Source organism: Malaclemys terrapin, chromosome 6 (genome assembly GCF_027887155.1).
Source record: "Malaclemys terrapin pileata isolate rMalTer1 chromosome 6, rMalTer1.hap1, whole genome shotgun sequence".
Lineage (NCBI taxonomy): Eukaryota > Metazoa > Chordata > Testudines > Emydidae > Malaclemys > Malaclemys terrapin.
This window is the reverse complement of record NC_071510.1, coordinates 89390986-89418695: the sequence shown is the minus strand read 5'-3', so window position 1 is coordinate 89418695 and position 27710 is coordinate 89390986. Positions and strand designations below refer to the sequence as shown.

General features: G+C 40.7%; 1 protein-coding gene across 2 annotated transcripts in view; it reads left to right on the top strand.

Annotated features, from left to right (window-relative positions):
- The window catches only part of AP3B1 (adaptor related protein complex 3 subunit beta 1), a 272041-nt gene that overhangs the window by 93338 nt on the left and 150993 nt on the right, over window positions 1-27710 (top strand). The window contains exons 8-9 of one of the 2 annotated variants that reach the window (XM_054031899.1): window positions 18080-18145; window positions 26550-26708. In XM_054031899.1, the coding sequence (XP_053887874.1) occupies window positions 18080-18145; window positions 26550-26708 (225 nt within the window). The remainder of the gene's footprint in view (window positions 1-18079; window positions 18146-26549; window positions 26709-27710) is intronic. The other variant, XM_054031900.1, reaches the window with a different exon arrangement.

Below are 27710 nucleotides of genomic sequence, written 5' to 3'. Positions count from 1 at the left end.
CTCCGGGGCGTGGGGGTGCAGGGAGCCCGTGCAGCGCCTCAGCCAGCAGCCCCCCCATCCCCTGCTGTTGGGGGGCGCTCGGGGGGCTGCAGAGGGGTCCGAGCGCATTGCAAAGCCAGGGCCGGGGCTGGTGGCCGCTTGCCCCGTGCTCTCTCCCCCGGCTCGGGCTGGAAGGGCTGAGCCGGGCTCTGTTGTGATGCTGTTGGCTGCGTTTGTCCTCGCTTCGCTTTCCCCGCAGGCCGGGGGGCCGGGCTGGAGTTTGTTGCAAGAGCGTTTTTCTTGCAGCGTTGCGGGGTTGCGCTTGGCTGCTTGAGACTGGGCAGGGGACGCAACTTGCCTTGTTTTTCCGGTGTGCACCGCTGAATTTCGGGTGCAGGGAAATCCCACGTCGGTTCCAAAAGTTGAACCCCACCCCCAGTTGTGCATCTCTTCCCCGGGCCATCCATCCATCCATCCCCCTTGCAGGAGTCAGTCTCTGCATGTGTCTTGCACGCTCAAGCGAAACAATAGCTCGAGGAATACTCCATCTCCAGCGAGCAGACTTGCAGGAAAACAGGCCAGCCTGGTGTGGGTAGGGCTCCGGCTTGAAACAGTTAGTTTTCATTTACTCCTGTCCTCAGACGTGGTCTGGAAACAGGCTCGGGGGCTGTTTGTATGGGAGGAAATGGAGCTGAAGGGTAGATTAGCACCTGAGTTTTATTCTGGTGCAGAGGCTGATAAGTGGCCTGGCTTTTGGCGGTGAAACTCTGCAGCCAGTTCTGATGCATCTCCGCAAAGGGGGCTTTAAAATGCCGAATTCCCTTCTGAGCTGTGTGCTCCCTTCCCCTTTGAAGGGCCAGAGCTGTGTCCCTTTGATTTATAGCCCTTTTCATCCTGGACTTTTGTCTCTTTATTGTGCAGGCTTAATAAGCCTGCTGGGATCTTTACATGAACCTGGTAAGTGACTGGTGGGGGGAGTGATCCAGAAGAAGACCAGGGATCCTAGGAGGGAGGCGGCGCTCTGTGGACAAATGCGTGCGCGCTCTCCCTGAAAATACTGACATTCTGTTCCTTCCTTTATGGCCAAACGGGACTCCGCGGTCCTTGGCCTCCTGGACACAAACACGTTTTATGAGGCAGCCAGAAGCCGCCTCGGTAGAAATGCTGTAAATGTGGCTGCACTTTTGCTTTTGCATCTCTCACTGGGTCGCTTTAGGGGCTCCCCAAGCTCTCCGATCTGGGAGGCGGAGGGATCCCCGTCCCTTGTGCTGCACACACCTGCACTTCTGATCGGCACCCCTTAGGCACAGCTGTGTGCTCTGGGTTTTTTTTATGAAGATAAATAAAATCTCCTCGCTCATTTGGAGTCCATCCCGAATGAGCGCATCAAAGGTTGATGCTTTCTCAGTTCTGCCACTTGCACGCTAAAGGGGAGGGATAGCTCAGTGGTTTGAGCATTGGCCTGCTAAACCCAGGGTTGTGAGTTCAATCCTTGAGGGGGCCATTTGGGGATTTAGCTGGGGATTGGCCCTGCTTTGAGCAGGGGATTGGACTAGATGACCTCCTGAGGTCCCTTCCAACCCTGATATTCTATGATTCTATGATTCTTCATCCAAGAACCCTATAAAACACAACTTAATCCAGAATAAAATCTCATTTTCTGGATATGGGAGTTGATATTGTGTTCCCTCGGAAGAAAGGTTTTCTGAGTTCTATTCCACCTTTTTCATTGCGCAGGAATGCGGTGGGGTATCCGAGCCATTCTCAACCGCAAAAGGCTTAACAAGTGGAATGAAGAAAAAGTTTTGGGTGGAGACCCTGGCTTCTATTGTGTCTTCGCTGTTCTGGAGGGATTCCTTGACTTCAGTAAATCTAGTGGAAAGAAATTTCCATATCCTCATCAGACTGTACCACCACAGGCTTCCAAGGTTTGTGTATGACCAGAAACATTGTACCAAACACTTCTGTTTGGCCTGTTATTGGCACCCAGGGTTTTTTAAAAAGATGTTGGTAGTGACAATAGCCAGGCTCAGGTTGCAGGGAACCCACCTGTACAGTTTTCTGCATTATATTCTGGTAAGAGCTCTGTCACAGTCAGCAGTGTGCAGGGCCATGTCTCAGGCTCTCCTCCAGGCACACCTTTTCATCATCAATGGCAAGAAAAATTCCCTGGTTCCATCCACCAGAATAACCCACCTGGGAGCAGACATAGACACCTCAGTAGCAAAAATGTACCCATCATTAGAAATGTTTCAGAAAATACAAGAATTGATTATCTTGCTCCAGCTGCAAGTGTCCTACTATAGCTCTTTGATTCAGACTGCTAGTGTCATGCACAAGGATCACTGCATGGGTACAATCATGCATCATATGTCTTCAAGCCTTCATAGTAAGAGTGTGGAACCACTTCTCAGAATGTTTGAAAGTTCAATACGGGTTCCAACACAGGTGTTTAACTCCATTCTGTGGTGGTCAGCCCATAATGTCTGCAAAGGGATGCCCATTTGTCTTCGAGATCCTTTAGGTTCACAACCAATGCCAGTTTGACAGGTTAGAGAGCTCCCTTGGAGACCCAAACAGCCCAGGGCTTCTGGAGCAAGGAGGAAAAGACTCACAGCATAAACCTCCTAGAGCTGAGAGTTGTCGAACTAGCTCCACAAAGGCTCCAAATCACCCTAAGGGGGAGCCACATCCTGGTTCAGTCTGACAATATGACTGTCGTTGCATGTCTAAACAACCAAGGGGAAACAAGGGATACAGCTCTATACGCAGAAGCAATGGAAATAATGAGGTGGGTGGAACAGTTCCTCCTTTCCCTCGTAGCGATCCACATCAAAGTGCATTGTAACTAAAAGGTAGACTGGCTAGCAGATGTAGAGTCAACAACTCTGAGTGGTGCCTGAATCCAAGAAGTTTTTGATCTCATCATTCGGATGTTCAGCCTCCTTTCAATTGACCTGTTGATAAATCATACGAATGCAGAGAGGCCAAAATACTTCACAAGGGAGGCAGACCCCAGAGTCATGGAGAAGATGCCTTATTGCACAGTTGGCTGCAGGGTCTACTTCATGTGTTTCCATCCTTCCTGCTACTTGGAAAGGTGGTCCCGAAAATAAAAACAGAACCGGTGATGGTAATTCTTAGAACTCCTTGTTGGCCAAGGAGACTTTGATTCTCAGACCTAATAGAGCTGGAATTACCCACTCCAGCTTCCGTGGAGACAGGACATCCTCTTGCATGGTCCTCTTCATTTGGACCCCAAATAGCTTTGTCTAACAGCCTGACTATTAGAAGGAAGCGCTAGAAGGTCTGTTTGTCCTCCATAGTTATTAAGACATTAATTTGGTCAAAGAGAATTTCAACACTAAAAGCATATTTCTCTGTCTAGTCCAGATTCTACAACTGGTGCCAAGAACCCAGCGCAAATCCTGGAATTCCAGCCATTCTGGATTTCCTCCAAGAAGGCATAGACAGAGGAGGTCGTCAGCCCAGTATAGTTGCATGTCAGGTGTCTGCTCTTAGTAGCATGTTATTTACAGGATCCTTGGGTTCTTTCAAGCCAGTGTCTTTCAAGCTGTCCAACTGACCAGACCAAGGGTCAGGGTACTCTTTCCAAAATGGGACCTACTGCTGGTTTTGAGGGTCCTGACTACCCATCCCTTCAAGCCTTTGACTTCAGTGTCAGCTTTTTATGTATCCATTAAGTCTTGTTTCTTAGTGGCTGTCAAGTGTTGGAGCTGGCTGCCTTATCTATATAGGAGCTTGACTCTGTGTTCCATGAGGACAAAGTGGTGCTCAGGATACCTGAATTCTTTCTTCCTAAGGTAAATTCCTCCTTCCACACTTTCCAAGAAGTTGTGCTTCCTTTGTTCTGTCCAAAACCACAGCGTCCAATGGAAAAGATGTGGGGACACCCATGACTGAATGCACTCCTGTATTCACACCATTGTAATGATCTTTGTACAAAATATGCCTTATTGAGGTATCATTTGAAAATTAATAACTTGATGGTCAATAATATCATTGTGAAATGCATATAACATTATATGTAAAGTTATGAACATAAACTGAAATTGTCTGAAATGTGGTTACCAGGTGGGTCTGGGTAAACCAGTTTCTCAGAGACAAAGGACAAACTGATGCCTCTAGCCAAATGTCAGCAAAACTAGCGGGCAATAACCTGTCAAGTGGCCATTCTTTGGCAAAGAAGGAGGACAGGAACAGATTGAGCTGCATTTTAGCAAACAGCACAGAACCCCTTTCACCACCTGACTCCTTCTCTCCATCCTCACAGCAGGAACACATTTTATCTAGGGATAATCCTCAGGAAAATGCTTTTCAAAGGGTGACTGAACTATAAAAGTGAGGGGCAAAAACACCCCAAGTTATCTGTCCCTATTCATCTCAATTTCTTTTACCAAAGAAGACAAAAGGTACAGCCTTTGGACTTTGGGAGCAGATACGGGGCTGAGAATAAGATCAGCAATGTTATCGGGAGCATGTGGTTAGGGTCTTTCACTTGGAACTAAGTCTAGTTTGTTAAATTTTAGTACTAGTAAGTTGTCATAACTATAAAGGGAAGGGTAACAGCTGTCCTGTGTACAGTACTATAAAATCCTTCCTGGCCAGAGACTCCAAAATCCTTTTCCCTGTAAAGGGTTAAGAAGCTCAGGTAACCTGGCTGGCATCTGACCTAAAGGACCAATAAGGGGACAAGATACTTTCAAATCTTGGTGGGGGGGGGGAAGGCTTTTGTTTGTGTTCTTTGTTTGGGAGGTGTTCGCTCTCGGGACTGAGAGGGACCAGACATCAATCCAGGTTCTCCACATCTTCCTAAACAAGTCTCTCCTATTTCAAACTTGTAAGTAAATAGCCAGGCAAGGCGTGTTAGTTTTCCTTTGTTTTCTCAACTTGTAAATGTACCTTTTATTAGAGTGTTTATCTTTGTTTGCTGTACTTTGAACCTAAGACTAGAGGGGAGTCCTCTGAGCTCTTTAAGTTTGATTACCCTGTAAGGTTAATTTCCATACTGATTTTACAGAGATGATTTTTACCCTTTTCTTTAATTAAAAGCCTTCTTTTTAAGAACCTGATTGATTTTTCCTTGTTTTAAGATCCAAGGGGTTTGGATCTTGATTCACCAGGAGTTGGTGAGAGGAAGGAGGGGAGTGGTTAATTTCTCCTTGTTTTAGATCCAAGGGGTTTGGATCTGTATTCACCAGGGAATTGGTGAAGGTTTTTCAAGGCTTCCCAGGGAGGGAATCCATTGAAATGGTGGCAGCGGAACCAGAGCTAAGCTGGTAGTTAAGCTTAGAAGTTTTCATGCAGGCCCCTACATTTGTACCCTAAAGTTCAAAGTGGGGATACAGCCTTGACAGAAGTGTTTTATCTTTTTCTCTTGTGACCATTTCTGACTTCAATGCCTTATACTTGTACTCACTTAAAATCTCTTTGTAGTTAAATAAACTCATTTTATTCTTTAATCAAAACTAATCCAGTGTTGTGAATGGTGTGGGTGACTCCATTTAGGGTAGAAAACTGTTGTATATGGATCCCTTTACAGGGGCAACAGACCTAATATCTGGACTGTTCAGAGGGCTGGACAGTGCAGAACACACATTTTGGGGAAAAATCTGAAACTGAGTGGGTTGGGGGGGTCTCCCTGCAACTGGTAACCAAGGCTGGTGGAAGCCAGAGTATGACTGATGTGTGATTGGCAGGCTACAGTTATATGCAGACACACGGGGTTTTATCTGATTGCTGGAAGGCTGTTTGTGAGTGGCCCAAGTTGGGAGCTACGGCAGCAAAGCATTGCGAGGCACCCAAATTTGCAGGGCAGAAGTGACACAGCCTTCACAGGTTTGGATTGTACCCTGGAATGTTACACCTCCTTAAATGTCAGAAGAGCCTTAAAAATCTATCTCAAGCATACAGAGTCCATGAGAAGATTAGGCTCTTCATTTACAGGAGAACCTCAGATACAAACGCCAGAGTTACGAACTGATCAGTCACTCACACACCTCATTTGGAACTGGAAATAGGGAATCAGGCAGCAGCAGAGACAAAAAAAAAAAAAAGTAAATACAGTTCAATACTGCGGTGAATGTAAATTACTAAAAAAAAGGGGGGGAAGCAGCATTTTTCTTCTGCATAGTAAAGTTTCAAAGCTGTATTAAGTCAATGTTCAGTTGTAAACTTTTGAAAGAATAACAACGTTTTGTTCAGAGTTACGAATATTTCAAAGTTACGAACAACCTCCATTCCCGAGATGTTCGTAACTCTGCAGTTCTACTGTATGTCTTTCCGTGAAAAATGCTAGGGATTTAGAGTTTCCAAGTCCTCTATCACTAGGTGGATTAGACTATGTATTGTGGAAGCCTACAAATCATCAGAGGTTCCTATCCCAGCAGGGATCAAAGTTCACTCCACCAGATCTTTAGCAACCTAATGGGTGGAATGAGCAAGAGTTTCCACCTCGGAAATTTACAAAGTGGCCACTTGGTCTAGAGCTAACCCTGGCATTAAGCACTACAAGGTGGACTTTTTACTTTCTTTGGAGGCTGTCTTTGGCAGAAAGGTGCTGCAGGAGGTGAACAATAAAAATACAGATGTAAAACGGGGGGAGTACTTCTTTTCTACTGAGCTCTTGTTCCCTAACTCTTCCTACATCTGATCACTACTCGCTACTTCCCAGATGTCCAGAATTGTGGGAGATGCTGGGCTGCAGAATGTTAAACTTCATATAGCTAATTTCCTTTCATTTCTACCCGCCCGAGATGGCTCATGAGCCTCTGGTCAGATATTAAGTGGAATTGTTACCATCGGACTGTCTTTCTTGGTCTAATGTACATATTTATTTGATCTCTGGAATATGTTATAAACAGTTTATACAGGTTTTATAGCTTAGGAAAAACTCATCTGGCGGCAGGTGGGAGCGGAGGGGGCGTCATGAGAGCATGAGGCAAAGAAATGCTGATCTGCCTCCAGGAAGCTGCAGAGAAGCAGCCTAGACATTCAGAATTGTGGGAGGTGCTTCTTGCAGAAGGGGAACATTGATTAAAATTTTTACGTTCTTGGTTATATATGTGGTTAATCTCTGTTTCATGTCTAGCAAAGGGGTAACTTGTGTAGTTTGAACAAGGCTATATAATAGATCAATACATGCACCCAAAGCCCAGTTGATAATGCCTAAGTGCTGTGAGAGTATATGTATGAGTGACATCTCTTTGGAGCTCTCAGCATGTTAGGCTCTGATGGTTCATATATGCTTAGTGAAAAGTTGTGCCTTATTGATACAAAGATATAGTTGCTATTGTTTTGAAAATTGTATTTCACATTTTCATATAGTCTATAATCTGTTACATGCCAACCATAATAAATATATTTTGACAAACTGCTAACTTCAGTGAAATTTGATTTGTGGCTCTAGGTTTACTACTACTTAACTTATTAAGCTCTGTACCTCTTATTTTAAGATTAGAAAAATAAAAACAATATAGAGGAAAAGCCTTGTATGTCAAGTACAGTCATTTGATTTAAAAAATAATTTAAGTGGATTGTCTGGAGTTCCCATTTTTCATTTTAGATTGAAATAAAATTGTTTTGCAATAAAGCAGCTTGTCTGAAAATTGCTTAAAATAAGCAAAATGCTAGATAATGAGATGTTCAGGTAAAATATTGTCCTAAGGCACCCAAGTCTGCTTATTACAGGTGTGTGTATAAAAGGTAAGCAGTTTGCATTACCCTATGGGCTGGTCTACACTACACAGTTAGATCAACATAAGGCAGCTTGTGTCTACACTACCGCCTTCCTGCCACTGATATAAGTGCTCTACTACACCAACATAATAACTTCACCTTCACGAGAGACATAAGGTTTATGTCTTTGTAGTTAGGGCGACCCAGTGTCTGTGTAGACACTGTCTCCCTTACATCGGCTGTCTTGTCAATTTCACAGCAGGAGCAGTGAAATTGACAAAAAAGCTGCTCCCTTGGAGAGCAGGGCAGCTGGACCCTGCTGTCAGCTGGGAGCCGGGTGAGAAGCCGGAGGAGCTTCCCCTGCTCCCAGCTGGGAGCCGAAGCCTCCCGAAGTGGGAGCAAGCTGGGTGAGAAGCCTGAGCAGGCAGTCTTGTCAATTTCATGGTTTGGTGAGCTGTGAAATGGACAAGGCTGCCCAGCTCCTCATGGGGGGCAGGAGGGAGGCAGGAGAAGCCAGGGCTGCTGGACCCCACTCCCCAGGGTCGAGAAGCCCCAGGCGGCTTCCCCTTGTTCCTGGTGGCGAATGGGGAATGAGGAGGGGGAGCAGCCCTCCAGGAGCCCAGGAGCCTGTGGGGCAGCCAGGCTCCTGGTAGGGAGCTGCCAGATCAGGATTTCAGCTCCCCACACTGCCCTTCTTCTGTCAGTGGAAGTGCTCCTGGAGAGGCCACTCATCACCGACCCAAGGATGGTAGTGTGGACATGAAGCACCACAGTAATTACTGTTGTGGTTTTAAGTCGATCTAATATAGGTTGATTTAGATTTGTAGTGTAGACATACCCAATGTGTTTATATTAAAACACACACAAATTATAAGCAGCAATTTATGGTGTCTGTGATTGAGACTTTTTAACATAGTTTTTAAACTGGATGGATAATCCAATAAACTGTTGTAGTTACTTGTATGCCGCAATAAGTTATGTCAAGGCAAGAATATAAACTGATTGTCAGGCTTCTGCCTGTGCCAACCCCAAAATGCTTCATGATGGTACAGGTTAGATAATGTTTGTTTACATTGTCATGTGCTTGAATGGAAAATTGGTCTTTCTGGCTATTCAGCAATTAAATTTAGTAGAAATACCTTTTAAAAATTAGTTGATATGCATACCTTTTGTCAATAAGTTCTCAAATGAACACATTATACAAGGCATCTTGTGTAGTGGAAGAGATTTTTAATTTAGTTTATTTGCCTCATTATAGATCAGTATTTAAGTTGTTTATATGTAAATGTATGATTTGAGGAACAATTAAGTGTTGACAAAGTAGATTGCCGTCATATCAATTGCAGTGCATTTTCCATAATTTTTCTAACTGACATCTTTGATGATAAATAGTGGATGCCAAGTCAAAGCCGATTATACAGTGCACTAGGAATTCATGGTGCTGTCAGGGAGAAGACCGATTGACTTTAAATTTACATATTAATGAGAAGATTTGTTAAGAGGGTGCTTGACTATAGAAAATAACAGCATATTTATAGGGCACGACATTTTACAAATAAAGCTGATGCAGGAAAATGGAAATTAAATCTTTTAGATTAATAAATTCAAGACTGCTAAAATGCATATTTGCATTTTTGTTTTCTTAAATTTACCTTGCTCTCAGAGTAACATGGTTTTCCCTTGTTCAAGCTGGATCCACTAATCCTCAAAGACTAATGCTTTAACGTTTTGAATTAATTTCTTGCATTCTTAAACATCTTGGTAGTTAAGTTTTCTTTTTTAATTTCTAATTGTGAGGAAAAACTTCCTTTTTTTAGAACAAGGTTGCTTTTAATTATGATGCAGGTCTAATATAAAAATCAGTTCTTACAAAATTTTGTTTTAATGCCATATATTTAACTTTTGTGACAGTGTAGGATCAGTAATTGTGTTGATTAGCACTGTGTTGGAAAATATGCTTTCTTTATCCTATCAGTTTTGGATGAAACTTCATTTTTCAGTATCTAAGTGTAACAGCTTAAACAATATTCAGTAATCACCCCAGAGGATCAAATCTTTATTTGTTGTGACTTTTAAAAATAAAATCCAAGATTTTTGTTTTATGTAAGGTGCTAATTATGCTCTTTGATATGTGGATGCTCCTCACTGCACACTTTGTAAAATTTAGTAATATACATACATAAACGGCAATTTTTATTTTTTTCTCTGAAGAATACATAGCAAATTTTACTCATATTTGAGGACACAGTAGAATTATAGGGAGACTTGATATTATCTTAGTAGTTAAGCTTATTTTCTAAAATGGGCCTAAAATGGACATACTTTTCTGGATCCCCTCCCCCTCTAAAAGTATGTGTCCCATGGGTGTGAAACTTCATACAAGGCTACATTTTTATGCCCTTTGAATTTTCTAGGTAGCTTTTGTTTGGTTTCTCTTCATAAATTTTTAATAGGAAGTCTTTGAATTTGGGGTCTGGCTGAAACTTTTCCTTAGCATTTCTACTTTTCATGACTGATCATTATCTCTTAAACACTATCTACAAAAAATCTTAGACAAGGTGGGTAAGGTAATATCTTTGCTTTAACCAACAGATGTTGGTCCAATAAATGTCGCCAACTCTCATGATCTTTTCATGAGTCTCACGATAATTATTGAGTCAAGTGGATATGTGATTTCAGCCTTCATTCTTAAAGAAAAAGTAAGTTTCTAGCCCTCGTGGCTGTGGAGAAAGCTTCAAAACCTGACCCCCAGTGCACTGTAGAGGAACAGAAAGCAAATAAAGAGAACATCAAATCTATTATTGTTACAGAATCTCATGATTTTTGGTGAGCTTGACTCATGATTTTTAAACATTTGGGGTTGGGCAATACTGTGAAAGAGACAAGCTTTTGAGCTACATAGAGCTCTTCTTCAGATCTGGAAAAAGGACTCTGGCTATATCTACACTGTGGCCTTGGCTACACTGGCGCTGTACAGCGCTACAACTTGCTGCGCTCAGGGGTGTGAAAACACCCCCCCCCCCCCGAGCGCAGCGAGTACAGCGCTCTAAAGCGCCAGCGTACTCAGAGCTCTCGCAGCGCTGGCGGCGTGACTACACACGCGCTTCAAAGCGCTAATGCAGCAGCGCTGGGAAGTCCCGAGTGTAGCCAAGGCCTGTGTAGGATCCATGGATTTTGAAATGTGTGTTGTGAGAGGTATGGATTATTGTAGCAGTGGAGTTGTCTGCAGGTTTTGTATAAGTTGTTATGGCAGGGTCTGGATTCATGGATCTTATTTATGCATGCCTATCACAACATGTGGTGTACCTCATCCAGTGCACTAACTGTCCCAGTAAAAAAAGACAATCACTATGCCCTTGAATGAACTCTCACAGAAAAATGATACAAGACAAAAACACCATATCACCTGTGGATGAACACGTTTCACAAAAAGATCATTCCATATCTGACCTCTGTCCTCATCCTCAAAGGAAACGTGCACATCATCTTCAAAAGACGAGCCTGGGAGCTTAAATTCATAAGTTTGCTAGACACTAAAAATCATGTCTTAATAAAAACACTGGATTTATGGTTAATTACAACAATCTGTACACAAGAACGGCCATATTGGGTTGGATTAATGGTCCATCTAGCCCAGTATTCCTTCTTCTGACAGTGGCCAATTCCAGATGCTTCGGAGGGAATGAACAGGGCAATTATCAAATCTATCCCATTGTCCAGTGCTAGCATCTGGCAGTCAGAAGCTTAGTGACACCCTGAACCCATTAACCCCTTCCCTTTTTGTCCTATGGCTGCCAAGGTGTTAACAGGTTTCAGAGTCGCAGCCCTGATAGTCTGTATCCGCAAAAAGAACAGGAGTACTTGTGGCCCATCAAGATAGCCCATTTAAGACTCTTTGAAAAGAAGGTGTGAGGATACTTAACAGGGGGAAATAGATTCAATGTGTGTAATGGCTCCATCTCTCAGCCATTCCCCATGTTAAGTATCCTCACACCTTCTTGTCAAACTGTCTTGATTATCACTACAAAAGTTTTTTTTTCTCCTGCTGACAATAGCTCATCTTAATTAATTAGCCTCTTAGAGTTGGTAGGGGAACTCCCACCTTTTCATGTTCTCTGTATGTATATATATCTCCTTACTATATGTTCCATTCTATGCATCCGATGAAGTGGGCTGTAGCCCACGAAAGCTTATGCTCAAATAAATTTGTTAGTAAGGTGTCACAAGTACTCCTGTTCTTTTTAAGGTGTTAACAGACCACTTCACCTTGAATGGTTTCTTACAATGCGTGTTAACTACTTACATTAAACAATCTGTTCTACTTTGTATTTAGCTGTGAGTACCTTTCCCAGACCTGAAGAAGAGCTCTGTGTATGAAAGCTTCTCTCTCTCAGCAACAGATGTTGGTCCAGTAAAAGATACTACCTCACCCACCTCTAATATCTCTCTAATATCCTGGGACCCACAAGGCTACAACAACGCATAGAAAAAAATTGGTAGAGATTCATCCTCAATAGAGCTGGTGCCACAGTTTTTTGTTTTGTCTCCTGTTTTTTCCCCTAGTTTTGTGTTTTAAATTTTGGATTTATGATCACTTTTAGCTTTTCATATTACAATTCAAAGTTTGTGCTGTTTATACAAACCTGAGTGATTAGGGGACGGGCGTGCACAAACCTGACTGATTGGGTAGGTAGTGCATATAAACCTTCTGAACTGATTTCATCCTACAGTAGAGAAGGTTCATGTGCAGCTGGGCTTCTGCCTCACCCTTACTAGCCCCAACTCCAAAATAAGCATTAAAAAACCCTAGGAAATTAATACAGGAAAAAAATTCATTGTGAAGTGGTTGCTATATCAGCAACACACCTGATGCAAACCCACAGAAGTGAGAAAATGAAAAACTAAGCCACTTAGCAGTGCATACCTTCAACCCACATGCATGCCTTACCATTTACCACAACTTCCATACATCAAGCCTTATTTCTTCCCTCCTAAGTGTTTATCACCCCTTTTTATCTGACATCCTGCACACAACCCTTTAACAAAGTACTCTCTTTCAGCACAGCCAACTACTGCAACAATAATCCATAACTGCTGGCACTGGGGGAGAAGAATAATCTACTAGAAATGTGTATGCAGAATGGTGAAAAGGGGGATTATGAAAGTTCACCCAATACAGTATAAAGGACACTTTTGGAATACTTCCATTTGAAGCCTTCTGTAGTCTTTAAATATTGGAGTAAGCTGCATAAACTTTTACAGCTCTTTAAAAATTCAAGAGCTGAAATGTATCTTGGACTTCCTCAGGTTGGTCTTAAATCGTAGGACTGATGGATACCAACTTGATCATATGGGATAGGGAGTGTTCTTACAAACGGACAAGGCTTTTCTGGACCTAGATAAGCCAATGTTTCTACCCCCAAAACATCCATAAGATTTGAAGTCCAAAGATTCCTTCACCAAACAAAATCTAGACGATGAATTAAATTTCACCCTGGATTACTTTTCATACCTATGTGGTAAATTTTCCCATGAATTACCCAAAGTAAGAAATAATATCCAAATAAATGTACCAAGAATAACATTCTGCCTTGTCTGAATTGTTTGCTGTGGGGAAAACATGTTTCTAAATAGGAAAAAATAATTTTATAAAACAGTCCTTTCCTATTTTAGTCAAGGAGATAACCTGTGATTTGGGTGCGAGCAAACATTAATTGTCTTGGAAACCAACAAAACAAGCCATCCAAACTTCAGGTTAAATTTATTTATGGGGAAAATGCACAAACACATGGGCACAAAGTAATTGGTAAACAGATATCCTTTGATATCTAGTGTGATTTTTCTTTTTTGATTACATGTAGAATTAAACTGACTGCGAGTTGGGAAGGAATTTTCTCTTGGAGTGTTACCAGGGCCCTTTTTTCCTTTTGAAATCATCTGGAGCATTGAATAGGGAATCATTCATTTGGATCAGATGGTTGTATCGTACATAATCAATTTCCTGTGATAATGGGATAGGGATGAGTTGAAGGAGTGAGGTTTATTGTCCTCATAACCTTCTTACAAATAGAAGAAGAAAATCTGGGCAGTGTGGTCTTTATATATGAGTGACTCATGTGCACACACTTACTTAATAAGAAAGTATACTCAGTGGTGCAAGTAGGGCAGTACAGGGGGCTGCCGGGAGACAGGAGTAGAACATGGGGCTGCCGGGAGGCCCCACACCAGCAGCTCCTCTGGCGCGGCTGTACTACCCCCAGCCCCACCCCTAGCCCTTCCACGTAGCTGTGTCTATTGTCTGGGATCTGTACAGCCCTGCCGGAGGACAGGACTGGAGGCAGGGCTGGGGGCAGTACAGCCGCGCCAGAGGAGTTGCAGGTGTGAGGCTGCCCGGCATGGCCATGTTCTGCTCCTTTCACTGTTGCGGTTCCAGAGTGTCCTGCAGTTCAGAAGTCTGAGTCCACATCCAGCGCTATGGTATTTAAGCGCTTTCGAGTTTTACTCCAAGTGTATTATTGTTTGTATTGCAGTAACGTTTAGGAGCCCAAGTGATTTAATTTTGCATAGCACAAAAATCTGACTGTATGGGTATTGTCAACAGACAAATTCTGACCTACAGTAAGATAAGGAAAAAGATGTGCATTATGGCTTGTTTTACTCGGGGTTTTTTTCTTTGTCACCTCCATCTTTACATATGCATAGCATAAGGAAAATCAAATTAATACTACAAACACAGAGTTACCAGTATGTAGTTATCTAAGGCACTTGAAAATATTTTACTAACATTTTATGTGATGTAAGTACTAAGATGCATTGTGAAGATAATTACATAGGTTGGTGGTGGTTTTTAAAAAAGCTTATAAATATAATTATATATTTTTCACAAAGCAGCACATTTCTTATTTTAAAATTAGACTTCTGTGACTCTCTTGATCGAACCAAGAGGATTCCTGGTATGTGACACTATCTTCTGCCAAGAGACCATTGCACTTCAAACATGCTCACTTTCTATGTCCTTTGAAGACAGTAGAGTCTACTCTCTTAGCATGGTGATGCATTTGATATTCAGTTGGGCTATGTCGGCAGCTGGCACTTCCATTACAGCTGAAGCTGATAGCACCACTTATTATTAAGGTTGTCTCACACATCCCATTATGACTCCATTTTCAGTTGCTTATAACTTTGCCAAACTTTACCCATTTCAACTAAGGTTTCATGCTAGGTGTCTGCTTCAGACTGTTTTTGTTTTTGAAAACTTCAGACAAAATGATTCAGCCTGTGACAGATGTGGCAGTTTCTTGCAATATCCTTGAAATTCTTTATTGCATTAAGCTTATGTATTACTGTGGGTTGTGATTGTATGTAACCTCTCCGGGGGGGGACATGTGATGTGAGGCCTGGCAGTTCAAAGGACTTTATTGAAAAAGTGCCAGATAAGAATGGACTTTTGGACAATAAGTGTTAAGGAATTTCCTGGGGAATATCTAGGGAGAGGTTAATGCAAATTTCCCACCACTGTTTATGCAAAACTCTTGCTCTTTGAAGCTACATCCTGATGTGAGGGTCTTTGCTGATTATCTGTTCCTGGAGAGTGGAGATCGAAGGTCTGAGCCATGTAAAGAAACGGATGAAATGTCTACAGGGTTGTTCTGGTTCTGGATTTGAGACCGTTACGAACTTATAATATGGGGGAAAATCCAGTTGTGGGTTTTGAAGGAATAACATCTGCCAGAATTTGAGGTTTGATTTGGGGGTACCTCTGGCAAGCTTTTTAGCATGCGTGTAAGTCTCTTATTGTTTTAATATATTTTCTTTGTAATGTTTTCACCTTAAGAATAAATGTGCTTGCTTAGAAAGAGATTTGTGGCAACTGGCAACTGCTAGCAATTACACTGTTCATAGGCTTTGGAGAGAAAGCACAGATGGTGGCCTGTTTAGGCAGTCTGGGGTATTGGAAATATCAGTGTTGGAAGGGAACTGTGCAGCCTGGAAAACCCCCAATCAGGAGGGCATGAGATTCTGGTATTTGCCCAAGAAAGGTGACAGCTGGGAACCAGAAGCCTAAAAGTGAGTGCCCTTGGACCCAGGAAGGGAAATGCAGATGCAGTTGCCCTGAAACTGTGACACAGCTGTTTCTGAGATCAAGGCGAGGGGAAAATGTTTTTCCAGCTTTAAAAGAAATTTGGGTAACCTTTTCTTTGAGAAACTTAAACTTAAGTCCCCCCCCCATCCCCCCCATGCTTTGGAGCAGGGACTTGAAATTTGGCAGGAGGCGCCCTTTGTGTCAGGGATGTGGCTTTTGATGTTCCTGTAACATCTGACCAAATTTGACCAAGTTATAGACTTAGAAAAATCTGTTTGCACGTTCTCAGTTGACATTTGCTAGGTCTTTGTGACTAAAATCCCCAATGATTCTATTTGTACTGGGTATGTTATAGTTTGCATGGGGTGAGCAGGAATTTTTCTGCAATAGCAATCCCCAGCTATTCCGTTCATGCCACGCAGCGTCTGGGCACCAGAACTGAAAGGGAGGCAGGGGACTGTCTCTTCTGTGCTCTCAGTGCCCTCCCTGATAATGTCCAAATACACCTCTACCTCGATATAACGCTACCCGATATAACACGAATTCTGACATAATGCGGTAAAGCAGTGCTCGGGGGGGGGGGGCGGCAGGGCTGTGCACTTCGGCGGATCAAAGCAAGTTCGATATAACGCGGTTTCACCTATAACATGGTAAGATTTTTTTTTGGCTATTGAGGACAACGTTATATCGAGGTAGAGGTGTAGTGTGGAGAAGGAAATTATCTGAATCGAATGCATAGGGAACAAATGCTTGACTGGGCGTGGGATAATAGAAGACTGGGACTAGAGGCTGGTTGCTGGTGGAAGGAGATAGGGACTAGTTGGGCGTGGAGACTGACTGGGAGCCAGTGAGTTTTGGAGAAAGAGGTTGGTGGAGGGACACATATCTCATGAGGGTGCAGGGATGGAACTGGGACTGGCTGAGCAAATTGTGGATCTGAGAGCTAGGTGTGTGGGAACACTGAAACTGAATGAGGAGCATGGGGAAGGAGACTGGGACTGACAGGATGCAGTGCAGCTGGGGAATTGGGTATGGTGGTAACTGGATGCTTCAGGGAAAGAGACAGATCTTATGGAAGGGGAGAACTGTGACCGACTGGCCAAGGAGAGTGAGACTGGGAGCCAGAGTAGAGGGGATCTGGGAGCTTACGTGGGTAAGACTGTGATGGGGGATATTGTGTGTGTGTGTGTGTGTGAATGGAATAGGGAGTTTGGAGTGGGGGGACTAGGACTGGCTGGCTGGGCAAGAAGACTGGGACTACTGGAATGAGAACCCTGAGGAATGTAGGCTGGGACTGGCTATGTGAAGAGAATAAGATTGGGTCAAGGCTGGAGGGAGATGGGACAAAAGGGGTCAAATTTTGGGGAAAATGGGTTGAAGTCTATGGCACTAGAACATGCTTCCTTCCAGAGCATGGAATGGAACCTAAGGTTCCTGAGACTCACTGTTCCTCTACTGCAGGAGTAGGCAACCTATGGCACGTGCGCTGAAGGTGGCATGCGAGCTGATTTTCAGTGGCACTCACACTGCCTGGATTCTGGCCACTGGTCCAGGGAGCTCTGCATTTGAATTTAATTTTAAATGAAGCTTCTTAAACATTTTAAAAACCTTATTTACTTTACATACAACAATAGTTTAGCTATATCTTTTAGACTTAGAGAAAGAGACCTAAAAATGTTAAAATGTATTACTGGCACATGAAACCTTAAGTTAAAGTGAATAAATGAAGACTCGGCACACTACTTCTGAAAGGTTGCCGACCCTGCTCTACTGTCAGCAGATGGTTGTGAAACTCTTCAGAAAATATCTTATACCCTTTACTGCTTGTCTACTTAGAGAATAACAACTTATTACTACTGTTGGTGTATGCAATGTAGTTGTAGCCATGGTGGATCCAGGACATTAGAGAGAGAAGGTGAGTGAAATAATATTTTATTAGACCAACTTTTGTTGGTGTGAGAGTCAAACTTTTGACCTGAAGGAGAGCTCTGTGTGGCTCAAAAGCTTGTCTCTCTCACCAGTGTAAGTTGGTCCAACAAAAGAGATTACCTCACCCACCTTGTCTCTCTAACTTATTACCACTCATGTGGGTGTCGATATGATGCAATATGATAGAATTCCTATTTTTTTTCAGTTTGCCTTTTTAAAACCTAGGAAATTTCATACACAAAACTACATTAGAATAACATTGTTTGCAAAGTCAAATACTCAGATGTTAGGAAATGCCAAAATTAAGGTTGTCTGTGCAACGTTAATTGGGCTCCTTTGTTATTTTAATGCAGTCTTTGATTACATGATCACATACTGTTTCTTCCACAGGACCCTGCCTCATTCAGTGCACAGGATATATCTGCTCTGGGGATGAATCAGGACTGTGTAATAAAGGTGACTGCCACGTGTAGGACACTTGCTTCATTTGTTGCAGAAATTGAAAGGTGGTGTAGTGAATGAGGCAGGGGATTGCAGATCTCATGGCTAAGGCATTTGAATGCTTTCCTGGAGAACTGGATTCTATCCTTGCCTCTGCCATTTACATGATAGTTTAAATGACTTGCCTAGCATACTTTCACATTTCACATACTTAGGTGGTCACTAATTGTAGTGTTCCTTATTTTTAGACTTCATGTACTGAGACCTTGATTTCAGAAGTGCTGAACACCCACAGCTGCAACTGAAGTCAGTTGGGGCTATGCTTTGAATCTATATAGTGCTAAGTCCTCTGAAAAATCAGGTTTTAGGTTTCTCAAATTGGACACACGAAATTAGCAGATACTTTTGACATTGCCTCAGTTCCCCATCTGAAAAATTAAAATATACCCTCCTCTCTCAGAGGTGTTCTGAAAATAAATTAATATTTGTGAAGCACTCAGGTACTATAGTCATGAGTGCCATAGAGAAACCCAGGAGGAAACTAACAATTCTGTCTTCAGAGCAAGATTTAAATAGTGTGCAGTAACTAAAGCATGAGGTCACATATTGAACAATGGGGATAAAACAAAATATTGAAAAGCTGCTCATTAATTGAACACCATCCATTCTGTACACTGAATTAGAGGTTTTGTGGAAAAAATGTTACCATATAATTAGACTGTATCATAATACATATGCACACGGGCTGAATCAAGATTGCACAGGCAAGCTTAATTCTGGCGTTTTCTAGCTTTTCAGTGCTTGACTATGCAAACTTAATATTCTAATATTTTTTTTTGGAATTTTGTATAGAAGACGTAATAAGCTCAATGGAATAAAACACAATCTGAGAAACAGTGTTAGTGAGTTCTAAAAAAAATAAATTTACTGACACTAACTAGATGCTCTACTTTGAGTGCATCTGTAACAATTTGTAAGACAGTCAGAGGTCTTATAAAACATAATAATTGTAACTTGTAAATCAGTACTCCTACACTGTTTTGAGATTACAGTAGTCCTGAATATTTACAACAGATTGCAGCAAATGGGAGTAGAAGAACTAAAAGATTATTTTGGAAAAGTTTGGCAGATAAAAATAGTTTTCATGTTAAAAGTTCAGACTGTGGTTACCTTTTTCTGAACTAATAGTTGATTAAATAATATCCAGGAACGATGAGATATTTACAAATTTTATAGTGTTAAATCTAAACCTAGTTACATTTTACCCATACAAACAACAGAGTAAATAATTTTTATTGGGTAGGAGAATGTCACCTATGAATAGCTGTTTTGTTTGTATGATTTCTATAAATAACATGCAGGGAATACAGGAGGGATTGTACTTTTAGAAAATAAGTACTGTTCAGGTAACAAGAATTACAAATGTAATTCTAGGTTTCAGAGTAACAGCCGTGTTAGTCTGTATGCGCAAAAAGAAGAACAGGAGTACTTGTGGCACCTTAGAGACTAACAAATTTATTAGAGCATAAGCTTTCGTGGACTACAGCCCACTTCTTCGGATGCATATCCAAATGTAATTCTGTTTAAAGATCTGTTCTAAGTTGTGAGCAATTTGCCCTAAAAAAAAAAAAAAAAAAAAAAAAAAAAAACTTTTAAAAACATGTAGAGGGTATACTCTGTGCCTCAGAATAACATTTGAGGGTAGTTTATATTAGTTATTCTGATCTGGTGCCTGTAGTGATTGAATTTTCACAGATCCCCTAGTAACTGCCCTCATCTTTTGGTAAAGTTGGTAATTATCCGGTAAAATTATCTGACACTTGAAATGCCAATTTTTTAAAACCTGTAGGCAACTATTACATTTTAATTTATATCTTTCATACACATAACTTGCTATTTGTATACCATTGCTTCTATTCAGTTCTATGGTACAGTATATGGTACTTATGTATCACTTTTTCTAATCTATTTTACTAAGACGCTTGTATGAGAACAAGTGCTCTGATTCAGAGTTCTTCAGTTCATTAAGCTTATTTCCCATATGGAAGTTATCCTCTCCCTGGGACATAATTATTCATATAACAACCAGTTCTGATCTCAAGAGGATTTTTCTAGATAGGAAATAAACAAATCACCACTGAAGAACAAAGATCAAGTTAATATTCCTGGTCGTGGAAGAATGCAGACAGTGTGACGCACCATAATTTTTTCTAAAAACATGACATTTAAGAACTTTTACAAGAGGCAAGCAGCCTTATAAAATTGTTTGGACTTCGCTCCACATTTTTTAATAGGCATTTTTATGCAGAAAATACTTCCAAAAAATTAAAATGCATGAGAGCGCCTCCTACCGCTTCACAGCAATGGTCAACTAGTTAAGTACCATTTTCAGGAGTGTGTGTTCCTGTTGACTTCAGTAGAACTCGTATACTAGTTGGCACCCCTGCTGGCAGTCACAGCAGACAATTCAGTCTTTATTGATTCAATCCTTGATATGTCTTCTTACTGGTAGACGTAGCTCATTCAGGACTGAGTTGCAGTGCACTGGAAGAGGTAGTCCTTTCAGGGGAGGGTTGAGATGCATTGGAAGTTTGCACTGCAGTTGCACGTTCTGTGGATAAATGAGTTCAGTTTTCAGTGCTGTTGATTTGGCACCTTAAGGTTTTAATTTTAAAAAGAGAAGAGCTCAGTGGTGTATAGACAGAAGTAAATAAAAGAAGTCATGATGGGTGCTCTGGCACTAGAAATGGAGGAAAGGGTGTTTGCCAGATACTCCTGTGACCCTGAACACTGGTATAGCAAAGTAAGCAAAACTGGAATGTCCTTTATTAGAATAATACAATTGAACTCTGAAGAAGTATGCTAATGGACACTGCAAGGAGAAATATGGGAGTGAAATAGTGTCAATTTTAAGTGAACATTTAGTCTCAGAGTTTTATGTAATCACTAATTGCTGTGTTGAACAGGTTAGTACAACTGCTTCATATTTTGGGTAGCTAAAATATTTGCTTATATGAATACAGTAAAGTACAAGCTGTTGATTAATCTTTATATTAAGACACTATTAAGTGCATTAACGACTCAATTAAAAAAAGAGTTGTTTGGCCTACAGCTACCTCAAGGAGTCATTCAGGACTGGCTTTGACACAGAGGTGTGATTCAATTGCAGTCTTATGGGAGCACCTAAGAGACAAGTGATTTCCTTATTAGTTGTGTATTGTAAGGAAGGAAATATGAGTGTAGTTTATTCAATTACAGTAGTATACAAAAAGTCATACAGGGGCTTGATGTTTCAGAAATTAAGATTAAGTCTAAAATGTATAACTTCAGGATTGTTTTTAAAAGACAAGCCACATAAAGTTATTAAATTATGGAATGCAAACTATAAATGTGAAATAGCAGAAGAGTGGACTGAGGTCATTCAGATTATAAATATTGGCTCTAGTACTAATCAGATAACACTGAACTTGCACCTTTTGTACTACAAAATGTAGGTTTCTCCTCTTTGTGTAATAAAATATATAATATTGCCGAGATGTCTGTATGAAATGCAAAACAACCAGGCCCTCTTTTATAAACATGGGAATGTTAGATGAAGAAAGAAATAATAATAAACTACTAGAGATAGAACTTAAACAGGATTTAAAGATGTGTATTGGGAGTTGGCCAATTAAAGACTTAAGCCAGGAATAAGGAAACTGTTCTTCTTGCACTTTATAACAAAAACCAAACAAACTAACAAAAAACAGTCTTCAATCTGTGGACCCAGGCAAAGGCTCCTACTGTAGATCACTGGAAAAAACTACTGCTACAATATATGTAAAGTCTTCCTTCATTAGATATTCTAAGAACAGTACAAGACAGACAGACAAAAAAAATGGATAAAAGTGATTGTTTTCCTGTACCTGGTATACTAACAGAAATACTGAAATGATTTATTTTTTGATAAGGGCACTAGAATTTTGTATTTATGGGAACAATGGATAATTAAGAAGGGTATACATAAAAGACAATACTGAATTATATTCCCCCATGTCTAATTTCACATACTTTCTATCACCTCAGTTGAGTCCTCTTCCTTCTCTCCCAAAGAAAATGTTCAGCTTCCCCAAAAAAGATTTTAAAATTTAATATGAATGGTTAAATAGACATAATTTAATATATGGTTTTATTTAGATAACTTGAAAAAAGGAAAAACTGTAATATAACAATATACTGCTCAGTATTGTTAATTTTGTATTAAGATGTGTACTTAAACATGTCAAGACACTATTTAAATGTTTTATTGTAAATTGCTTAAATATAAATAAATCTTTTTACTTAAAGTGTAGTTATATAAATATTATATACACTACAAAAAGGAGGATACAAATACATTTTGAAAAATGGAAGATAGATTTTAAGCTTTTTCCAACTTTTATGTCTCAACTTTTTTTTGTCATAGTGAAGCAGTTTCTTTCCAAACAAAAAAGGTTCAGTTAATATCGTGTGTGTGTGTGTGTGTGTGTGTGTGTGTAGATTTCTTATTTATCTTTTCATGGAATTCTATGATTGTGATGAATTTGATATACATATCTAGATAACTTCTTAAGTAATAGTTTTTAAGGGAGTAAAATCCTAGTAGTAATAGCATGAGTATCCTGGTTAATTTACATTAGAGATGATGGTATGATTTGTATTTAGCCCACTCTTTGCGATTGTCATTTATACCAGTGGTTCTCAACCAGGGGTCTGGGGCCCCATGGCGGGGTTGCAAGCAGGTTTCAGAGGGGGTCTGCCAAGCAGAGCCAGTGTTCGACTTTCTGCCCAGGACCCTACCGAGTCTAAGCCCCACCACATGTGGCTGAAGCTTGGGGCCCTGAGGCCCAACACCTGGGTCTGAAGCCGAAGCCTGAGCAAAGTAGCTTTGCGGGGGCCCCTGGGGCCTTAGGCAGTTACCTTGCTTGCTACTCCCTAAGGCTGGCCCCAGCTTTTATATGCAGAAAAACAGTTGTTGTGGCACAGGTGAGCCGTGGAGTTTTTATAGCATGTTGTGTGGGGGCTCAGAAAGAAAAAGGTTGAGAACCTCATAAATGATCTGGAGAAAGGGGTAAAAAGTGAGGTGGCAAAGTTTGCAGATGATACTAAACTGCTCAAGATCGTTAAGACCAAAGCAGACTATGAAGAACTTCAAAAAGATCTCACAAAACTAAGTGATTGGGCAACAAAATGGCAAATGAAATTTAAAGTGGATAAATGTAAAGTAAAGCACATTGGAAAAAATAACCCCAACTATACATACAATATGATGGGGGCTAATTTAGCTACAACAAATCAGGAAAAAAATCTTCGAGTCATCGTGGATAGTTCTCTGAAGATGTCCACGCACTGTGCAGAGGTGGTCAAAAAAGCAAACAGGATGTTAGGAATCATTAAAAAGGGGATAGAGAATAAGACTGAGAATATATTATTGCCCTTATATAAATCAGTGGTACTCTCACATCTTGAATACTGCGTACAGATGTGGTCTCCTCATCTCAAAAAAGATATACCGGCACTAGAAAAGGTTCAGAAAAGGGCAACTAAAATGATTAGGGGTTTGGAATGGGTCCCATATGAGGAGAGATTAAAGAGGCTAGGACTTTTCAGCTTCTAAAAGAGGAGACTAAGGGTGGATATGATAGAGGTATATAAAATCATGAGTGATGTGGAGAAAGTAGATAAGGAAAAGTTATTTACTTATTCCCATAATATAAGAACTAGGGATCACCAAATGAAATTAACGGGCAGCAGGTTTAAAACAAATAAAAGGAAGTTCTTCATGCAGCGCACAGTCAACTTGTGGAACTCCTTACCTGAGGAGGTTGTGAAGGCTAGGACTATAACAGCATTTAAAAAAGAACTGGATAAATTCATGGAGGGTTAAGTCCATTAATGGCTATTAGCCAGGACGGGTAAGGAATGGTGTCCCTCGACTCTGTTTGTCAGAGGGTGGAGATGGATGGTAGGAGAAAGATCACTTGATCATTACTCGTTAGATTCACTCCCTCTGGGGCACCTGGCATTGGCCACTGTCAGCAGACAAGATACTGGGCTAGATGGAACTTTGGTCTGACCCAGTACGGCCGTTCTTATGTATGTAACCCCTGATTTATACTAGAGCGAAGTGTGTGTAAAAATGCTAACATAATTCGGGAACATTTTTACACCCTCTTTGTTCTGGTGTTAACAGCAACACAAAGTTGGGGCCAATCTTACAAAGTGCTGAGTGCTTGATTTAATGCCCTTAAGTCCTCGGTAGCACCTTGTACAGAGAAACTACTTTATCAGTAGTTAATTAAAAAAACCAAACCCATAATAAGAAACAGTATCCCTCATTGCTAGAGTACTACAGGAAAGATTTCGCTGACTGGTCAGCCGGTTGAATTGGAATATTTGTTTTTTGGAAGCTAAGTTTAGATCCTAACTCTCTAGTCCAGGATTTCTCAAACTTGACTGCACCATGACCCCCTTCTGACAACAAAAATTTTTACACGACTCCAGGGGGGACTAAAATCTGAGCCCGCCAAGCCCTGCTGCCCCCAGTTGGGGGATAAGGTTGCCAGGCGTTTAGTTTTCGACCAGAATTCCCCCTTGAAAAGGGACCCTGGCTGCTCCGGTCAGCACAGTTGACTGGGCTGCTAAAAGCCTGGTTGGCCGCAGTGGCTCCCAGAAGTGGACGGCATGTCCCTCCAGCCCCTAGGCGCAGGTGTGGCCATGGGTGCTCTGCGTGCTGCGTTCCTTTTCACTGGAGCTAATGGGCCCCTCATCCTTTATTGGTGTGGTCTGTAGGACCTACTGCAGTACAAATGATAAGAATAATACGGAAATTCCTTCCTAATCCTGAAACTGACAGACTTCTAAAGCCATGTGCCAGGGGTCTGTCAGTATCCTCCACTGCCTAGAAAGTCCCAATGACTGATGCACCATATGACCCCAGCTCTGTACATTTCTTAAAAAAAAACAACAAAAAAAACAAACAAACTGCAAAACAAACGAACAAATGCCTACCAACCCCAACAGGGTTTTTTGAAACTTTAAAGCATGCACAGAATATAAACTGAGTACCTTTCATTATCATATGGCCATCAATGTCTTTTACTACAACAACAAATGAAGGATGGCTACCTCTTATGGCAAGTGTCAGCTTAGTGTGGTTAAAATAACTGTTTCCTATGAACCAGATAGGATTCATAATGCAGATAAAAACTAGGTCTCAAGAGTGATTGAGTCCCACATTGTGGGTACCTTTTCTGTATGTGATTATGCTTTCTATTGGTTATACATAGGAAATGGTCCTTTAAAAAAACATGTGACTCATTTTGCTTAGCCTTGTAATCTTTAAAAGTTAGAAAGTAAGTTGCTTAACTGAAATATCTTTTTCTGTATCTGGATTGTGGACTGTGTTTGGAAAATGAAACCTAATTGTAAAGAAGGGGCCAGATCCTGACCTGATATAAATTGGCCTAGTTTCATTGATTTCAATAGAAGTACATGGATTTACACCCCAGATTGGGATCTAGCCTAATGTTTTAAAATCTAATACTGATGGTATCCATCTTGACTTTATTATTATTATTTATTATTAAAAGGCCTGTTTTGGCATTGTCAGAATGTGCACTCAATGAAAGATTTGTAAAATTATTTTCTGTTCTTCAGTACAGGTAAAAATCATACAAAGAACAAGTTGATAACTAAACAATGTCTTTAAATCAGATATTTTTCTTGAATCTGAGCCTTTTAAAGTTTAGCCAGGTCTCTTGGCATCTCAGAACCTTGAATACATTTTTACAATTCTCCTGGTCAGATCAGTATTCTTCTGTTAGGGAGTTAAGGCACAGAGACTAAATAACTTGACCTACACATCTCAAAATCTGTAGTAGAGACAGGAACACATTCATATCTTCATAATTCCAGTGTAGTGACTGGGGCATAAGACCATCCTTCCTCTATCTGACTGTAGTTGTCTGCATTTGTGAGTAGGTAAATTACTGGGACCACCTTTCACCTTCCTTTTGTAGCATCAGTGCCTTACATTCTCAAATATCATTAAGTTTAAACAGCTAAAGTTCATTTTCAGAAATGCCAACTGTAATTCATAGATTTAAAGTCCAGAAGTGACCATTATAATCTTCTAGTCTAATCACCTTCAGTACATAACATCAGTCATACAATTTCACTCAATAATTGAAAACTTATTTCCAAATATGCTTCACTTTAGAGTATATTGTTGAGATTATATGTTCTTACATTCTGGACTAGGTGGACTGAGCAAAATAGGGGAAAAGGCTATTTAAAAAATGTTGTAAAATAATTCATTTTCATTTGAAATTGTTTTGTTATAGATGCTTTTTTATAAAACTGGTTAATTCAAGTCTTTGATGTAAATATTTTCTTTTAGGATGGTGTTTTGGAAGAGGACAATGAGAAGGATTTCTATGAGTCTGATGAAGAACAGAAAGAAAAGGATCAGAAAGTGAAGAAACCCTATGCTATGGATCCAGACCATAGATTGCTGATACGAAATACAAAGCCCTTGTTGCAAAGCCGGAATGCTGCTGTATGACAAAAACTGTTGTGTCTTGAACTGCTAAGTGTCCACCCTTCTAAAATGTTTTAATCAAGTATTTAGAGCATCCAGATGTAGAGTATGCCCCCCCCCATATGTATAGAAAATACCAGGCAGAATTGTGTAGTTACACAATAGTACTGTTGTAGCTAACTAAAAGTAACCAGTTCTCAACTGCATGCCCTTAAAAGTGGAAAAGTAATTTAATACTAAAAGTCCTGAACAGCCATGTTATGTGCTGCCTACCTGTTCTTAATATTAAGAGGAGAATTAGGCAATACAGTATATGACTGCTGCCATAGCACTTCAGGTTGTTTAGCTTACCAGTTTTCAGAAGCTCTGGTGAGACAAACCCTGTTAATATGTGGATGAAGACTCTCAAGGAAAACTGTAGGTGCTTGTGATTTATTAGATGGCACTTTTCTCTGAGGTGGGGATTTTCAAAGGATCTTGGAGGAGTAAAACACCCAAATCCTTTGAAAATCCCAGCATGAGTCCTAGGTTCAGTCTCCCAGCAGAATTCTGAGGTGGCTAAAACATCATCTGCATAGTACATGCTGAATGTCTCTGGGAGCTAGATTAAAAGATCTGAATTTTCATAAATGCAAAAATCTTTAAGGTCAAAAGAAACCATTATGATTATCTTGTCTGATCTCCTACATAACACAAGCCATGGAATTAGACCCATTAATTTCTGCCAGACCATAATTTCTACTTGTATTAGAACTGATCTTTTTTTTTAGAAAGACATCCAGTCTTGATTTACTGGTTTCAGGTGATGGAGAGTCTACCACATCACTAGGTAAATTATTCAAATAGCTAATTATATTTGCTTAGCTCTAGTCTAAATTTGTCCAACTTCAGCAATTGGACATTTATCTAGATAAGATTTTAGATAGTGGAGAACTCTTTTCTTGCTCGGGTACATATAGACCATGATCAAGTCACCTCTTAACCTTTTCTTAGATAAACTAAATAAGTCTCTCGCTGTAA